This window comes from Pseudophryne corroboree, chromosome 5, assembly GCF_028390025.1.
Source record: "Pseudophryne corroboree isolate aPseCor3 chromosome 5, aPseCor3.hap2, whole genome shotgun sequence".
Taxonomy (NCBI): Eukaryota; Metazoa; Chordata; class Amphibia; order Anura; family Myobatrachidae; genus Pseudophryne; species Pseudophryne corroboree.
The window spans coordinates 508,417,949-508,436,823 of record NC_086448.1 but is presented as its reverse complement, the minus strand read 5'-3'; the positions used below and the strand labels follow the sequence as shown (position 1 = coordinate 508,436,823).

At 47.6% G+C, this 18,875-nt stretch overlaps 1 protein-coding gene across 2 annotated transcripts in view; it reads right to left on the bottom strand.

Annotated features, from left to right (window-relative positions):
- EXOC2 (exocyst complex component 2) overlaps positions 1–18,875 on the bottom strand; it is a 546,170-nt gene that overhangs the window by 383,906 nt on the left and 143,389 nt on the right. For both annotated transcript variants that reach the window (XM_063923055.1, XM_063923056.1), the window contains one exon: positions 11,290–11,370. In XM_063923055.1, coding sequence (XP_063779125.1) covers positions 11,290–11,370 — 81 coding nt within the window. The remainder of the gene's footprint in view (positions 1–11,289; positions 11,371–18,875) is intronic.

Genomic DNA, 18,875 nt, shown 5'->3' with positions numbered 1-18,875 from the left:
AGTACCCCGTAGCCACAGGCACCACAATAGGTTGGTTCATATGAAACGATGAAACCACCTTAGGCAGAAATTGAGGATGAGTCCTCAACTCTGCTCTATCCACATGGAAAATTAGATAGGGGCTTTTGTGAGACAAAGCCGCCAATTCAGACACCCGCCTCGCAGATGCCAAAGCTAACAACATGACCACTTTCCAAGTGAGAAATTTCAACTCAACTGTTTGAAGAGGTTCATACCAGTGTGAATTAAGGAACTGTAGCACCACGTTAAGGTCCCATGGTGCCACTGGGGGCACAAAAGGAGGCTGGATATGCAGCACTCCCTTTACAAAAAGTCTGGACTTCTGGGAGAGAAGCCAATTCCTTCTGGAAGAATACGGACATGGACGAAATCTGTACCTTAATAGAGCCTAACTTTAGGCCCATATCCACTCCTGTCTGCAGAAAGTGGAGAAAACGGTCCAGGTGAAAATCTTCCGTAGGAGCATTCTTGGCTTCACACCAAGATACATATTTCCTCCAGATACGGTGATAATGTTTCGCCGTCACCTCCTTCCTAGCTTTTATCAGAGTAGGGATGACCTCCCCCGGAATACCTTTCCTAGCTAGGATTTGGCGTTCAACCACCATGCCGTCAAACGTAACCGCGGTAAGTCCTGGTACACGCAGGGCCTCTGTTGCAACAGGTCCTCCCTGGGAGGAAGAGGCCACGGATTTTCTGTGAGCATTTCCTGAAGATCTGAATGCCAGGCCCTCCGAGGCCAATCCGGAACAATGAGTATTGTCCGGACTCTTTTTCGTCTTATGATTCTCAGTATTTTTGAGATGAGTGGAAGAGGAGGGAAGACATAGACCGACGGAAACATCCATGGTGTCACCAGGGCGTCTACCGCTACCGCCTGAGGGTCCCTTGACCTGGAACAATACCTCCGAAGTTTCTTGTTGAGGCGTGACGCCATCATGTCTATTTGAGGAAGCCCCCAACGACATGTTAGCTCTGCAAAAACTTCTTGATGAAGACCCCACTCTCCTGGATGGAGGTCGTGTCTGAGGAAGTCTGCTTCCCAGTTGTCCACTCTCGGAATGTAGACTGCTGACAGCGCGCTTACGTGATTTTCCGCCCAGCGAAGAATCCTGGTGGCTTCCGCCATTGCCTCTCTGCTCCTTGTCCCGCCTTGGCGGTTTACATGAGCCACTGCTGTGATGTTGTCCGATTGAATCAGAACCGGTAGGTCGCAAAGAAGAGTCTCCGCTTGTCGTAGGCCGTTGTATATGGCCCTTAATTCCAGCACATTGATGTGTAGACAAGCCTCCTGGCTCGACCACAGTCCCTGAAAATTTCTTCCTTGTGTGACTGCTCCCCATCCTCGGAGGCTCGCGTCCGTGGTCACAAGAACCCAGTCTTGAATACCGAACCTGCGACCCTCTAGAAGGTGAGCACTCTGCAGCCACCACAGGAGAGACACCCTGGCCCTGGGGGACAGGTTTATTTTCTGATGTATTTGTAGATGGGACCCCGACCATTTGTCCAGAAGGTCCCACTGAAAAGTCCTCGCATGGAACCTGCCGAAGGGTATGGCCTCGTAGGCCGCCACCATTTTTCCCAGAACTCGAGTGCATTGATGAACTGACACTCTTTTTGGCTTTAACAGGTCTCTGACCATGCTTTGGAGTTCCTGGGCTTTTTCCGTTGGGAGAAAAAATAAGAATTTACTTACCGATAATTCTATTTCTCATAGTCCGTAGTGGATGCTGGGGACTCCGTAAGGACCATGGGGAATAGCGGCTCCGCAGGAGACTGGGCACATCTAAAGAAAGCTTTAGGACTATCTGGTGTGCACTGGCTCCTCCCCCTATGACCCTCCTCCAAGCCTCAGTTAGGATACTGTGCCCGGACGAGCGTACACAATAAGGAAGGATTTTGAATCCCGGGTAAGACTCATACCAGCCACACCAATCACACCGTATAACCTGTGATCTGAACCCAGTTAACAGCATGATAACAGAGGAGCCTCTGAAAGATGGCTCACAACAATAATAACCCGATTTTTGTAACAATAACTATGTACAAGTATTGCAGACAATCCGCACTTGGGATGGGCGCCCAGCATCCACTACGGACTATGAGAAATATAATTATCGGTAAGTAAATTCTTATTTTCTCTAACGTCCTAAGTGGATGCTGGGGACTCCGTAAGGACCATGGGGATTATACCAAAGCTCCCAAACGGGCGGGAGAGTGCGGATGACTCTGCAGCACCAAATGAGAGAAGTCCAGGTCCTCCTCAGCCAGGATATCAATTTTGTAGAATTTTACAAACGTATTTGCTCCTGACCAAGTAGCTGCTCGGCAAAGTTGTAAAGCCGAGACCCCTCGGGCAGCCGCCCAAGATGAGCCCACCTTCCTTGTGGAGTGGGCATTTACAGATTTTTGGCTGTGGCAGGCCTGCCACAGAATGTGCAAGCTGAATTGTACTACAAATCCAACGAGCAATAGTCTGCTTAGAAGCAGGAGCACCCAGCTTGTTGGGTGCACACAGGATAAACAGCGAGTCAGATTTCCTGACTCCAGCCATCCTGGAAACATATATTTTCAGGGCACTGACAACGTCTAGCAACTTGGAGGCCTCCAAGTCCCTAGTAGCCGCAGGCACCACCAATAGGTTGGTTCAGGTGAGACGCTGAAACCACCTTGGGGAGAAACTGAGGACGAGTCCTCAATTCCGCCCTGTCCGAATGGAAAATCAGATAAGGGCTTTTTCAGGATAAAGCCGCCAATTCTGACACGCGCCTGGCCCAGGCCAGGGCCAACAGCATGACCACTTTCCATGTGAGATATTTTAACTCCACAGATTTAAGTGGTTCAAACCAATGTGACTTTTGGAACCCAAAACTACATTGAGATCCCAAAGTGCCACTGGAGGCACAAAAGGAGGCTGTATATGCAGTACCCCTTTTACAAACGTCTGAACTTCAGGGACTGAAGCTAGTTCTTTTAGGAAGAAAATTGACAGGGCCGAAATTTGAACCTTAATGGACCCCAATTTCAGGCCCATAGACACTCCTGTTTGCAGGGAATGTAGGAATCGACCCAGTTGAATTTCCTCCGTCGGGCCTTACTGGCCTCGCACCACGCAACATATTTTCGCCAATTGCGGTGATAATGTTTTTGCGGTTACATCCTTCCTGGCTTTGATCAGGATAGGGATGACTTCATCCGGAATGCCTTTTTTCCTTCAGGATCCGGCGTTCAACCGCCATGCCGTCAAACGCAGCCGCGGTAAGTCTTGGAACAGACAGGGTCCTTGCTGGAGCAGGTCCCTTCTTAGAGGTAGAGGCCACGGATCCTCCGTGAGCATCTCTTGAAGTTCCGGTTACCAAGTCCTTCTTGGCCAATCCAGAACCACGAATATAGTGCTTACTCCTCTCCATCTTATCAATCTCAGTACCTTGGGTATGAGAGGCAGAGGAGAGAACACATACCCTGACTGGTACACCCACGGTGTTACCAGAGCGTCTACAGCTTATTGCCTGAGTGTCCCTGGACCTGGCGCAATACCTGTCGAGTTTTTAATCATGTGGAAGACTTCTGGGTGAAGTCCCCACTCTCCCGGGTGGAGGTCGTGCTGAGGAAGTCTGCTTCCCAGTTGTCCACTCCCGGAATGAATACTGCTGACAGTGCTGTCACATGATTTTCCGCCCAGCGAAGAATCCTTGCAGCTTCTGCCATTGCCCTCCTGCTTCTTGTGCCACCCTGTCTGTTTACGTGGGTGACTGCCGTGATGTTGTCCGACTGGATCAACACCGGCTGACCTTGAAGCAGAGGTCTTGCTAAGCTTAGAGCATTGTAAATGTCCCTTAGCTTCAGGATATTTATGTGAAGTGATGTCTCCAGGCTTGACCATAAGCCCTGGATATTCCTTCCCTGTGTGACTGCTCCCCAGCCTCGCAGGCTGGCATCCGTGGTCACCAGGACCCAGTCCTGAATGCCTAATCTGCGGCCCTCTAGAAGATGAGCACTCTGCAACCACCACAGGAGGGACACCCTTGTCCTTGGTGACAGGGTTATCCGCTGATGCATCTGAAGATGCGATCCGGACCATTTGTCCAGCAGGTCCCACTGGAAAGTTCTTGCGTGGAATCTGCCGAATGGGATTGCTTCGTAGGAAGCCACCATTTTACCCAGAACCCTTGTGCATTGATGCACTGAGACTTGGCTCGGTTTTAGGAGGTTCCTGACTAGCTCGGATAACTCCCTGGCTTTCTCCTCCGGGAGAAACACCTTTTTCTGGACTGTGTCCAGGATCATCCCTAGGAACAGAAGACACGTCGTCGGAACCAGGTGCGATTTTGGAATATTGAGAATCCAATCGTGCTGCCGCAACACTACCTGAGATAGTGCTACACCGACCTCCAACTGTTCCCTGGATCTTACCCTTATCAGGGAATTGTCCAAGGAAGGGATAACTAAAATTAACTTCCTTCGAAGGAATATCATCATTTCGGCCATTACCTTGGTAAAGACCCGGGGTGCCGTGTACCATCCATACGGCAGCGTCTGAACTGATAGTGACAGTTCTGTACCATAAACCTGAGGTAAGCATCCTTGATGTCCCGAGACATCATGTAGTCCCCTTCTTCCAGGTTCGCAATCACTGCTCTGAGTGACTCAATCTTGAATTTGAACCTCTGTACGTAAGTGTTCAAAGATTTTAGATTTAGAATCGGTCTCACCGAGCCGTCCGGCTTCGGTACCACAACAGTGTGGAATAATACCCCGTTCCCTGTTGCAGGAGGGGTATCTTGATTATCACCTGCTGGGAATACAGCTTGTGAATGGCTTCCAAAACGGTCTCCCTGTCAGAAGGAGACATCGGTAAAGCCGACTTTAGGAAACGGCGAGGGGGAGACGTCTCGAATTCTAATTTGTACCCCTGAGATATCACCTGAAGGATCCAGGGGTCTACTTGCGAGTGAGCCCACTGCGCGCTGAAATTCATTGAGACGGGCCCCCCACCGTGCCTGATTCTGCTTGTAAAGCCCCAGCGTATACTGAGGGCTTGGCAGAGGCAGGAGAGGGTTTCTGTTCCTGGGAACTGGCTGATTTCTGCAGCCTTTTTCCTCTCCCTCTGTCACGGGGCAGAAATGAGGAACCTTTTGCCCGCTTGTCCACGAAAAGACTGCGCCTGATAATACGGCGTCTTCTCATGTTGAGAGGCGACCTGGGGTACAAACGTGGAATTCCCAGCTGTTGCCGTGGCCACCAGGTCTGAAAGACCGACCCCAAATAACTCCTCCCTTAATAAAGCAATACTTCCAAATGCCGTTTGGAATACGCATCACCTGACCACTGACGTGTCCAAAACCCTCTACTGGTAGAAATGGACAACGCGCTTAGACTTGATGCCAGTCGGCAAATATTCCGCTGTGCATCACGCATATATAAAAATGCATCTTTTAAATGCTCTATAGGCAAAAATATACTGTCCCTATCTAGGGTATCAATATTTTCAGTCAGGGAATCCGACCACGCCAACCCAGCACTGCACATCCAGGCTGAGGCGATTGCTGGTCGCAGTATAACACCAGTATGTGTGTAAATACCTTTTAGGATACCCTCCTGCTTTCTATCAGCAGGATCCTTAAGGGCGGCCATCTCAGGCGAAGGTAGAGCCCTTACAAGCGTGTGAGCGCTTTATCCCCCCTAGGGGGTGTTTCCCAACGCACCCTAACCTCTGGCGGGAAAGGATATAATGCCAATAACATTTTAGAAATTATCCGCTGTTATCGGGGGAAACCCACGCATCATCACACACCTCATTTAATTTCTCAGATTCAGGAAAACTACAGGTAGTTTTTCCTCACCGAACATAATACCCCTTTTTTTTGGTGGTACTCGTATTATCAGAAATGTGTAAAACATTTTTCATTGCCTCAATCATGTAACGTGTGGCCCTACTGGAAGTCACATTCGTCTCTTCACCGTCGACACTGGAGTCAGTATCCGTGTCGGCGTCTATATCTGCCATCTGAGGTAACGGGCGCTTTAGAGCCCCTGACGGCCTATGAGACGTCTGGACAGGCACAAGCTGAGTAGCCGGCTGTCTCATGTCAACCACTGTCTTTTATACAGAGCTGACACTGTCACGTAATTCCTTCCAACAGTTCATCCACTCAGGTGTCGACCCCCTAGGGGGTGACATCACTATTACAGGCAATCTGCTCCGTCTCCACATCATTTTTCTCCTCATACATGTCGACACAAAAGTACCGACATACAGCACACACACAGGGAATGCTCTGATAGAGGACAGGACCCCACTAGCCCTTTGGGGAGACAGAGGGAGAGTTTGCCAGCACACACCAGAGCGCTATATATATACAGGGATAACCTGATATAAGTGTTTTTCCCCTTATAGCTGCTGTATAGTTAATACTGCGCCAATTAGTGCCCCCCTCTCTTTTTTTAACCCTTTCTGTAGTGTAGTGACTGCAGGGGAGAGACAGGGAGCTTCCCTCCAACGGAGCTGTGAGGGAAAATGGCGCCAGTGTGCTGAGGAGATAGGCTCCGCCCCTTTTTCGCGGACTTTTCTCCTGCTTTTTTATGGATTCTGGCAGGGGTTAAATGCATCCATATAGCCCAGGAGCTATATGTGATGCATTTTTTTTGCCATCCAAGGTGTTTTTATTGCGTCTCAGGGCGCCCCCCCCCCAGCGCCCTGCACCCTCAGTGACCGAAGTGTGAAGTGTGCTGAGAGCAATGGCGCACAGCTGCAGTGCTGTGCGCTACCTTGTTGAAGACAGGACGTCTTCTGCCGCCGATTTTCCGGACCTCTTCTGCCTTCTGGCTCTGTAAGGGGGCCGGCGGCGCGGCTCTGGGACCCATCCAAGCTGGGCCTGTGATCGTCCCTCTGGAGCTAATGTCCAGTAGCCTAAGAAGCCCAATCCACTCTGCATGCAGGTGAGTTCGCTTCTTCTCCCCTTAGTCCCTCGAAGCAGTGAGCCTGTTGCCAGCAGGTCTCACTGAAAATAAAAAACCTAATCTAAAACTTTCACTAAGAAGCTCAGGAGAGCCCCTAGTGTGCACCCTTCTCGTTCGGGCACAGAGATCTAACTGAGGCTTGGAGGAGGGTCATAGGGGGAGGAGCCAGTGCACACCAGATAGTCCTAAAGCTTTCTTTAGATGTGCCCAGTCTCCTGCGGAGCCGCTATTCCCCATGGTCCTTACGGAGTCCCCAGCATCCACTTAGGACGTTAGAGAAACGTTCTTCTTTTCCGTGTCCAGAATCATGCCTAAAAATGATAGCCGAGTCGTTGGAATCAACTGCGATTTTGGCAGATTTCGAATCCAGCCGTGTTGCTGCAGCACTCTCAGGGAGAGTGACACGCTTTTCAGCAACTGATCTCTCGATCTCGCTTTTATCAGGAGATCGTCCAAGTATGGGATAATTGTGACTCCTTGCCTGCGTAGGAGCACCATCATTTCCGCCATTACCTTGGTGAAAATCCTCGGGGCCGTGGACAGCCCAAACGGCAACGTCTGAAACTGGAAAATAACAGTCCTGTACAGCGAATCTCAGGTACGCCTGATGAGGAGGATAAATGGGGACATGAAGGTATGCATCCTTTATGTCTAGAGACACAAAAAAAAAACCCTTCCAGGCTGGTGATCACTGCCCGGAGAGATTCCATCTTGAATTTGAACTTTTTTAGATACAGGTTTAGGGATTTTAGATTCAGAATGGGTCTGACTGAGCCATCCGGTTTCGGGACCACAAAGAACTGAATAGTACCCCTTCCCCTATTGCACTAGGGGAACCTTGATAATCACTTGCTGTTGACACAGCTTTTGTATCGCAGCTAAAACTATTTCCCTCTCTGGGGGAGAGGCTGGCAAAGCCGACTTGAAAAATCGGCAAGTAGGCACTTCTTCGAATTCCAGTTTGTAGCCTTGGGATACAATTTCTATCGCCCAAGGATCCACATCTGACAGAACCCAGATCTGGCTGAAGAGTCGAAGACGTGCCCCCACCGGCGCGGACTCCCGCAGTGGAGCCCCAGCGTCATGCGGTGGACTTTGTAGAAGCCGGGGAGGACTTCTGTTGCTGGGAACTAGCCGTAGCAGGCATTCTTTTCCCTCTACCCTTACCTCTGGCGAGGAAGGAAGAGCCCCGGCCCCTTCTCGACTTATGCGACGAAAGGACTGCATCTGATATTGAGGTGTTTTCTTTTGATGTGGGGGAACATAAGGCAAAAAAGATTTACCCGCGGTAGCTGTGGACACCAGGTCCGCGACGCCGTCCCCAAATACAAGGGTGAGGTTTTAAGGCAAAGTTTCCATATGTCTCTTTGAATCGACATCACCCGTCCATTGGCGGGTCCACAGGGCTCGCCTAGCAGAAATTGCCATGGCATTGGCTCTTGAACCCAACAGCCCAACGTCTCTTGCAGCATCTCTCATATATAACACTGCGTCTTTTATATGACCCAAGGTCAATAAAATGCTATCCTTATCTAGGGTGTCAATGTCAGATGACAAGTTATCTGCGCATGCTGCTATTGCGCTACATACCCATGCCGACACAACTGCCGGTCATAGCAAGGCCCCCGTATGTGTATAAATTGATTTTAAGGTAGTCTCCTGTCTGCGATCAGCAGGATCCTTGAGGGCTGCCGTGTCTGGAGACGGTAGCGCCACCTTTTAGGACAAGCGCATCATAGCCTTGTCCACCCTTGGCGAGGATTCCCACCGTAACCTGTCCTGTGCGGGGAAAGGATACGCCATAAGAATTCTCTTGGGAATCTGCAGTTTCTTGTCTGGAGTTTCCCAAGCTTTTTCAAATAAAGCGTTCAGCTCATGAGATGGGGGAAAGGTTACCTCAGGTTACTTCTCCTTAAACATGCATACCCTCGTGTCAGGCACCGAGGGGTCCTCTGTGATATGCAAAACATCTTTTATTGCAATAATCATATAATGAATACTTTGGCCACCCTTGGGTGTAACCTCTCATCATCGTAGTCGACACTGGAGTCAGAATCCGTGTCGGTATCAGTGTCTGCTACCTGGTACAGGGGACGTTTAGGAGACCCTGAAGGGCCTTGTGACACAGTCAAAGCCATGTATTGACTCCCTGCTTTTTCTCTGGACTCTGCTTTGTCCAATCTTTTATGTAATAAAGACACATTTGCATTTAAAACATTCCACATATCCATCCAATCAGGTGTCGACTGTGCCGATGGAGACACCACAATCATCTGCTCCACCTCCTCCTTAGACGAGCCTTGCGCATCAGACATGCCGACACACATGTACCGACACCCCCACACACACTGGGATATAGATATATATAGATATAGAGAGAGAGAGAGAGACACAGACAGTGTCTCCCAATAAGGCCCTTTGGAGAGACAGAGAGAGAGTATACCAGCACACACCCAGCACCACTGGACACTGGATCAAAATCCCAGTCTGTACAGCGCTTTATATATCAATAATACACTCACTGCGCCAAATAAATTTGCCCTCCCCCCTTCTATTTGCCCTCTGTACTTGTGTTCAGCAGGGGAGAGTCCGGGGAGCAGCTTCTCTGCAGCATGCTGTGGAGAAAATGGCGCTGGTTAGTGCTGGAGGATCAAGCCCCGTCCCCTCAACGGCGGGCTTCGGTCCCGCTCAAATTCTTTATACTGGCGGGGGTTTATTTAATATACTGCCTCCGCAGTATATGTATGTCAGCCAGTGTCCCTTGAGGTTTTAATATTGCTGCCCAGGGCGCCCCCCCCTGCGCCCTGCACCCATACAGTGCCGTCAGTGTGTGTGAATGTGGGAGCAATGGTACCTCAGTGAAGATCTGAAGTCTTCTTTCTTCTTATACTCACCCGGCTTCTATCTTCCGGCTCTGTGAGGAGGACGGTGGCGCGGCTCCGGGACGAACAGCGAGGATGAGACCTGCGTTCAAACCCTCTGGAGTTAATGGTGTCCAGTAGTCTAAGAAGCAGAGCCTATCATTTAAGTAGGTCTGCTTCTCTCTCCTCAGTCCCACGATGCAGGGAGCCTGTTGCCAGCAGTGCTCCCTGAAAATAAAAAACCTAACAAAAGTCTTTTTCAGAGAAACTCAGTAGAGCTCCCCCGAAGTGCATCCAGTCTCCTCTGGGCACAGGATCTAACTGAGGTCTGGAGGAGGGGCATAGAGGGAGGAGCCAGTTCACACCCATCTAAAAAGTCTTTAGAGTGCCCATGTCTCCTGCGGAGCCCGTCTATACCCCGTGGTCCTTACGGAGTCCCCAGCATCCTCTAGGACGTAAGAGAAATATATATATATATATATATATATATGTATATACACACACACTCTCACACACATACACACACACACACACACACACACACACACACACACACGGTCGAGTCACATTATTATGACCACCTCCTACATTCGCTGCCGGCAGCACGTAGCCCATGAAGTACGTCCCATGTTGTGCCCTGGATTGGTGGGTATATAAAATGTGCGATAGGCCGTCTGCACACACATCACTTGCTGCTGTCATGGGTCAAAGGGGAGATTTATCACAGTTTCAAAAAGGGATGATTAGGCTTTTGGGCAAAGGTTTGCAGTATTTCTAAAACCGCACAGTTTGCGAACTGTTCACGTGCTGATTTGGAGAAGGTGTATCGTGACTGGACAAATGGACCCATTGTGAATAACAGATGTGGAAACTGCACAGCACCACGTGCCATAGATGTGTGAGAGATGGGAGGGTCAACCGAGTCGCTACAGTGGAGCAGCACACCATCAAAATGAACCAGGGGGCTTCCAGACATGGGTTTAAAACGACAGTTCAGTGAACCCTGTCTCACTGCAATAATAAAATAATGTTTCACCCAAAAGAGCAGCAATGGGATAATGGGAACCATCACACTGCATTACAAGTATAGATGCAACTTCTAAGTAATTTTTTTTGTCTCAAGACTGCTGCACGTTTAGAAAAAAGAGAGGCCTAACCTAGGAAATTATGTCAGTATTTCAGCAATGGAGGAATTTATTATTTTAATTCTTACATTTGAGCTGAACAGTGAAGCATAGGAAATATAGTTTCTCTGATTACGCAGAAAGTGGGAGAGAAGTCAGGTAAAATCTATCATCATGTGTTTCATTTTTTTTTTGCATAACATGTTTGAGTCACCATGTAATAAGTGACTTTATACTTGGAAATAAGCATGATCGTGTTACCGGGAGAGGAATGAAAGGAAGCAGTTTAGTTAATAGATGTTTGTTGGGAACAGAACACTTACTTTTCAGAACCTTCTCCAATTTTTGCGTCATTGAACCTTCTACTTTTTCCGTACCATCCGCCTCCAATTTTTGATGGATTGCTGGAAAATATATGGTCATTAAAAAGGTGTACACTAGTCATATTTAACAGTTTAGAAACCTCAGTTCACATTACTTCTACGAAGATATATCAAACTTAACACAGCTTAAAAACACCAAGAGACAGAAAAAAATGCTTAATAAATACAGAAAATGTACAAATCAATTTTATATTTAGGCTAGATTAGTACAACATGAAAATAACCAGACATTATTTATTAGCCTGCTTTGTAAGTAACTTTTTCTTAACTGAAATGCACCAGTATAATGTCTAAAATAAAATAAAAAATATTAACTTTCCACTTTTATATTGATTAAAAAATACTAATAATTCTGTCCAATGATGAAGGGATCATTTTGGCTACAATCACTCTCAAACTCTGCATTATGATCCTGGGAGGCTCCATCATAACTGAAACAAACAACTTCACTAACATCATGGAGAATTCCAGATTAGCTACAAAACAATCCAACAGTATCGATGAAGGTAATATCTAATACATGAGTGTTTTCCTTATTATATGTAAACAAATTCCATATTATTCCATAACTGAGGTAGACCGTAACTGTTCAGTGTAGGACAAACACAAAGCAACAATCGAATATAAAAGTAATTTACATGGGAAGAACTGAAAGAATATAACAATCTCATGATCACTGGAAAAGTTCAATATATACACTGATTACAAATTGTAAATCCTTATCATACAGTGCAGTCTATAAACCAGGTGACAGTCAACTACAAGAGAATCCTAAAAAAATAATTAAAGCAAAATGACTCAACATCTAAGAAGTGGGAAAAAGAGTACAATCAAAAAGTATAAAATAAATAAATTGGTAATTTCAACTATGAATGCTGATCAATAACACTGGTTGCAGTATGCAGATAATGGGGTACATTCAATACTGCACTTTTCACAGTTTTTAGGGCGAATTGCGTTTCGACCTATTCAATTTAAGTGCTGTTTTTTGGACTTGTTGAAAAAAATTCCGACAATGTCGAAAAACAGGTGGCTAGGCGAATTCACCACTGACCCACCTGTTTTGACGAATTGCGGGCATTTGACAGTTTTTTGTCCCGTTTTCACCCATGCCAATTCGACTTTAAAAAAAGTCGGATTGGCATTTCGAAAACGGGACAAAAGTAGTCGAAAACGCCCATAAAATTGAATAAGGAACTGTCGAATCTGACAGTAATTGAATACACCCCAATACGATTAATGAACAAATTAATCTGAAAATAAGCACATCAGTTTATATATATTAGTGCACACACTTGGGGATATAAAATGTTTGGTTAGATACACAAATATCATATACACAGATGCACAGCGCTTTGTGTTCAACATCTGTGGTTTTGAAAAAACCATATAGAAACCCATACTTGATGTGTAGGTACATATGTCACCAGCATACTGTACACAAAAGTATAACTGCATGAATACTCCTTATTCATCTAGTTATCAGACATGCAGTGATCAAGGTTGAAGGAACCAAGAGCCTAAGTGGATAGTGATAAGTGATACTGTTTCCTGCCTGGCACTGAAAGGAAGCTGGATTTTTATTGTGGCCAGCAGCATTGCTTTGTACCTCTGTATAAAGGATGCAGAACCATAAACGGTCTCTGTGTTTTAGGTGCAGTCTGAGTAACAGGTACACACTCATACTGCGTTAGCTTTCCAAGTCCTTGAATGACACATGGCCAAAAACATTAATGTCTGAATACACACTTAAAAGTATATACTGTTGCTATTCTCATTATGAAGAGGAGGTAGCACATTTTTAGAGTGCTGCTTGTGATCTGTACAGATAAATCTTTCACCTATTTACTATACTGAACTCACATGAAATATATACAATTTATATACAGAAAAATGAACAAACAGCAAGTCTCGAAGGTTCACTAATTATTTTCTATTTGGATGGATTCAAATCTATAGGCACATACAACATATAGGGGGATATTCAATTGTTTGAAAAGTCAGTTGGGTTCTGTTTTTTTCCGATCTAATAGACAGGGAAAAAACAGACTCCCAAACGACTTTTCAAATAATTGAATTCCCTCCATAGAGTTAAAAAAAATAAAAAAAAAATAGAAAAGTAGGTAAATTTCCAGTACACATCATTCATGCTGTCTTTTTCCTTTACATGCATCAATGACACTTAATGAGGGATCACATACATAAACTGCAGGCGGTACAACAGTTATGCAGACTTTGATTTATAGTCCTGTTACAAATGCCATTCTATCGGTCAGATAAAAGCTGCTGAAGAGGAGGAAAAAAGGGCATCACAAAATGCTATTTTGTCATATTATATATTTTGTTTATAAATATTATTCTCTTTATGTCATCACACACATCAATCACATGTGGAGACTTCCCCCAAAGGACAGCTACACAAATTGCTTATCAACAGGAGGAATAATTGCAAACATTTGTTCGCTAAAGTAATCACAATGTCTATGTATATGCAAGTACTCTAGTGATGAGACCTACAGATGTGTCCTCATACATCTAGCCCCAATACGCCATGCACCAAGGTCCCATGCTACTTTGGCAAAAATGTGTCTTATTCTCAACATAAACTCGATCACTGACAGTCTGATGCCGTACTGTGACCGATGTCACAGATCTGTACTGCACCTGAATAGTACAGGTGTGGCGCATGCGTAAATCACCACACATCTGTTCTCTGCACTATGCGCAGCAACTCCGTCCACATCTGAATATGGCCCAATACCTTTAGCAACCAGGGGCAAAGGGGAATGTATGCAAAAACTGTTTTGACACCTGATATTTTTTATCTGGATTTTTCCAGGCTAGCTTAAATAAATCATCTAATTCTTTAGAATCAGGAAATGTGACAGTCAGTTTGTCTTGAGGGAGGAAAAACGACTGCTGATTTGCAGCGTCCTCTAGAGGGAGCTTTAGCACATCCCTAATAGCTAAAATGAGGGATTCAGTACCCTGTGTAGGAGTGGAATCCCCACCTAAGGGATCCACATTGTCCCCATCATCCTGTATATCAACATCAGCATCTGATAGAGGTGCAGGTAAAGCACGTTTATGTGGACCTGCAGTAGAGGGGGTGGGGGAATGGGGAACATCAGCCCTGGCAGCTAGATCTGCAACTGCTTGTTGCGGTTCTTGTGTTTTGTGGGCATTTGCAGTGAGCTGAGATGAACTGCAGTGCCCGATCGGGTCAGAATGACACCCTTAATCTTTTACGAGAACAGAGCAGAGCGCACGATTGACAGGCAAAGGCGGTTACTGGGTGGGAGGGGGCGGGAGGGCAGCGTTAAGCCGCCGTTTAGGGGGCGCGGTCCGGCCAACACAGGCGTGGCCAAACCGTTGGGGTGGTGGCCCGCGATGGCTGCGTGACGTCACGCGCAGCCGCTGAGATCCGGGGCAGCGAAGAGGTTCTCCCGGCCAGCCGCAGGACCTGTGCTGGCCGGGAGTTACTCCTCAAATGCAAAAGCATCGCCGCTGTGCGATGCTTTTGCTCTTCTGCAGGGGGGGGGGGGGGGCGCACCACTGACATGCAGGGCGGACTAGCCCTGTGCTGGGCATCCCCCCGCATGTCCGAGTGCTTGATCGCAGCTCTGCTAAATTTAGCACAGCTACGATCAACTCGGACTGACCCTCCAAGTACGTACTTTTGCACAACAAGGCCCCCAATTCTGAGACACGCCTAGCAGAAGCCAGGGCCAGTAACATCAATGTTTTCCACGTGAGGTACTTATCGTCTACTGTCATCAGAGTTTCAAACCAGGAGGACTGTAGAAAACAGAACACTACATCCAGATCCCAAGGTGCAGCTGACGGCACGAATGGAGGTTGTATGTGAAGCACCCCTTGCAAGAAGGTTTGAACTTCTGGTAAGAGAGACCGCTTCTTCTGGAAGAAGATGGAAAGAGCTGAAATCTGGACCTTAATAGATCCCAGACGTAAGCCTTTATCCACTGCAGCCTGCAGGAATCGTAGGAACCTTCCCAAGTTGAATATGTGGGATATGTTCGTTCCTCGCACCAAGAGACTTATCTCTGCCAGATATGATAGTGTTTTGACGTCACAGGTTTTCTGGCTTGCACCATAGTGGCAATGACCTTCTTGGAAAGCCCTTTGCGAGCTAGGATGTTCCGCTCAACTTCCATGCTGTCAAACGAAGCCGCCATAAGTCCAGGTAGATGAACGGACCTTGTTGAAGAAGATCCCTTCTTAGCGGTAGAGGCCAAGGGTCCTATACGGACATGTCCAGAAGAGCCGACATACCACGTTCTACGGGGCCAATCCGGGACAATCAAGATTGCTTCCACTCTATGATGTCTGATCCGCTTGAGCACCCTTGGGGATCAGCGTAATCGGAGGAAACAGGTAGACCAGCTGGTAAGGCCAAGGCGATGTCAGCGCGTCCACTGCGCTCGCCGACAGGTTCCTGGTTCATGAGCAATAGCAGCGAATCTTCTTGTTGAGACGAGAAGCCATCAAGTCGATCTGTGGGCATCCTCACCTGTCGATTTGCTGAAACACCTGAGGGTGTAGTCCCCACTCTCCCGGATGGAGGTTGTGGCGACTTACGAAGTCCGCTTCCCAGTTGTCCACCCCTGGAATGAAGATCGCGGACAGTGCTCTTGCATTTCTTTCTGTCTAGAGGAGTATTCTTGATATTTCTTGCATGCAGGCCTTGCTTTTTGTTCCTCCTTGTCGATTGATGTACGCCACTGCTGTGGCGTTGTCCGACTGTACCTGGATCGCCTGATCCCGGAGAAGAGGGGATGCCTGAATCAGAGCATTGTAGATAGTCCGAAGTTCCGTAATGTTGATTGGAAGAAGGGCCTTTTGGGCAGACCACCTGCCCTGGAACTGCGCCCCCTGGGTGACAGCTCCCCATCCTCTCACAGACTCACATCAGTCGTGAGGAGGTTCCATTCCTGAATCCCAAAGAGTCGACCTTACAGCAGGTTGGAAGACTGTAGACACCACAGGAGAGAGATTCTGGCCTGAGGTGACATCCGAATCATCCGGTGCGTCTGAAGATGGGAACCGGACCACTTGTTCAGGATGTCCAATTGGAACGGTCTGGCATGAAACCTTCGGAATTGAATTGCCTCATACGAGGCCACCATCTTTTCCAACATTTTTATACAAAGATGAATGGAGAATCGAGCAGGTTGGAGCACCATGCGAACCATTTCTTGAAGTGTTCTTACTTTGTCCTCTGGGAGGAACACTTTCTGTGCTACAGTATCAAGTAGCATCCCCAGAAACAGGAGCCGTTGAGACGGTTCCAGGTGGGACTTCTGCAGATTGAGAATCAACCCGTGGTGTGACAGAAGTTGGATAGTGCGATCTATATGGAGCAATAGAAGCTCCCTGGAGCTCGCTTTTATCAGGAGATCGTCCAGGTATGGAATAACATTGACCCCCCCTGGACCCCGAGTTAAAACATAATTTCCGCCATCACCTTCGTGAACACCCTAGGAGCTGTAGACAGGCCGAAGGGTAACGCCTGAAACTGCTAGTGATCGTTCAGCAGGGCAAACCTCAGATAGGCCTGATGAGGCGGCCAGATTGGGATATGTAGGTAAGCGTCCTTGATATCCAGGGACACAAGGAATTCCTGTTGTCCCAGGCCTGCAGTAACCGCTCTCAAAGATTCCATCTTGAATTCAAGGACTTCAGATTCAGAATGGGTCTCACAGACCAGTCTGGTTCTGGTACTACGAAAAGACTGTAGTAAACCTGTCCTCGTCGTAGTAGGGGTACTAAAACAATGACCTGGCACTGGACTAACTTGTTGATGGCTAGCAGTAGCGTGCCACGCATAGTTTCTAAAGCTGGCAAGCTTGATTTGAAAAATTGTCGGGGTTATGTGTATCATGATGACAGGGTGGGGGGGGGGGGGGGGGGGGAGAAGAGTACCCGAAACATTGAAGTAAAGCACCTTACTTTTCACCTTATACTGAGCCCAGGAGTGCTGCCTCTGTTGTTTTGATTGGGGTCTGCTGGCCCCTAAGAGGGCACCCTGGCAAGATACTATTGGCTTACAAGGGAGTGCCGGTTCGTGGATTGGATATACACTGCTCAAAAAAATAAAGGGAACACTAAAATAACACATCCTAGATCTGAATGAATGAAATATTCTTATTAAATACTTTGTTCTTTACATAGTTGAATGTGCCGACAACAAAATCACACAAAAATTATCAATGGAAATCAAATTTAATTTACCCATGGAGGTCTGGATTTGGAGTCACACTCAAAATTAAAGTGGAAAAACACATTACAGGCTGATCCAACTTTTATGTAATGTCCTTATAACAAGTCAAAATGAGGCTCAGTAGTGTGTGTGGCCTCCACGTGCCTGTATGACCACCCTACAACGCCTGGGCATGCTCCTGATGAGGTGGCAGATGGTCTCCTGAGGGATCTCCTCCCAGACCTGGAGTAAAGCATCCGCCAACTCCTGGACAGTCTGTGGTGCAACGTGGCCTTGGTGGATGGAGCGAGACATGATGTCCCAGATGTGCTCAATTGGATTCAGGTCTGGGGAACGGGCGGGCCAGTCCATAGCATCAATGCGTTCGTCTTGCAGGAACTGCTGACACACTCCAGCCACAAGAGGTCTAGCATTGTCATGCATTAGGAGGAACCCAGGGCCAACCGCACAAGCATATGGTCTCACAAGGGGTCTGAGGATCTCATCTCGGTACCTAATGGCAGTCAGGCTACCTCTGGCGAGCACATGGAGGGCTGTGCGGCCCCCCCAAAGAAATGCCACCCCACACCATTACTGACCCACTGCCAAACCGGTCATGCTGGAGGATGTTGCAGGCAGCAGAACGTTCTCCTTGGCATCTCCAGACTCTGTCACGTCTGTCACATGTGCTCAGTGAGAACCTGCTTTCATCTGTGAAGAGCACAGGGCGCCAGTGGCGAATTTTCCAATCTTGGTGTTCTCTGGCAAATGCCAAACGTCCTGAACGGTGTTGGGCTGTAACCACAACCCCCATCTGTGGACGTCGGGCCCTCATTCCACCCTCAGGGAGTCTGTTTCTGATCGTTTGAGTAGACACATGCACATTTGTGGCTTGCTGGAGGTCATTTTGCAGGGCTTTGGCAGTGCTCCTCCTGTTCCTACTTGCACAAAGGCGGAGGTAGCGGTCCTGCTGCTGGGCTTTTGCCCTCCTACACTTCTCGATGTACTGGCCTGTCTCCTGGTAGCGCCTCCATGCTCTGCACACTACGCTGACAGACACAGCAAACCTTCTTGCCACAGCTCGCATTGATGTGCCATCCTGGATGAGCTGCACTACCTGAGCCACTTGTGTGGGTTGTAGACTCCGTCTCATGCTACCACTAGTGTGAAAGCACCACCAGCTTCCAAAAGTGACCAAAACATCAGCCAGAAAGCATAGGAGCTGAGAAGTGGTTTGTGGTCACCACCTGCAGAACAACTCCTTTATTGGGGGTGTCTTGCTAATTGTCTATAATTCCCACCGGTT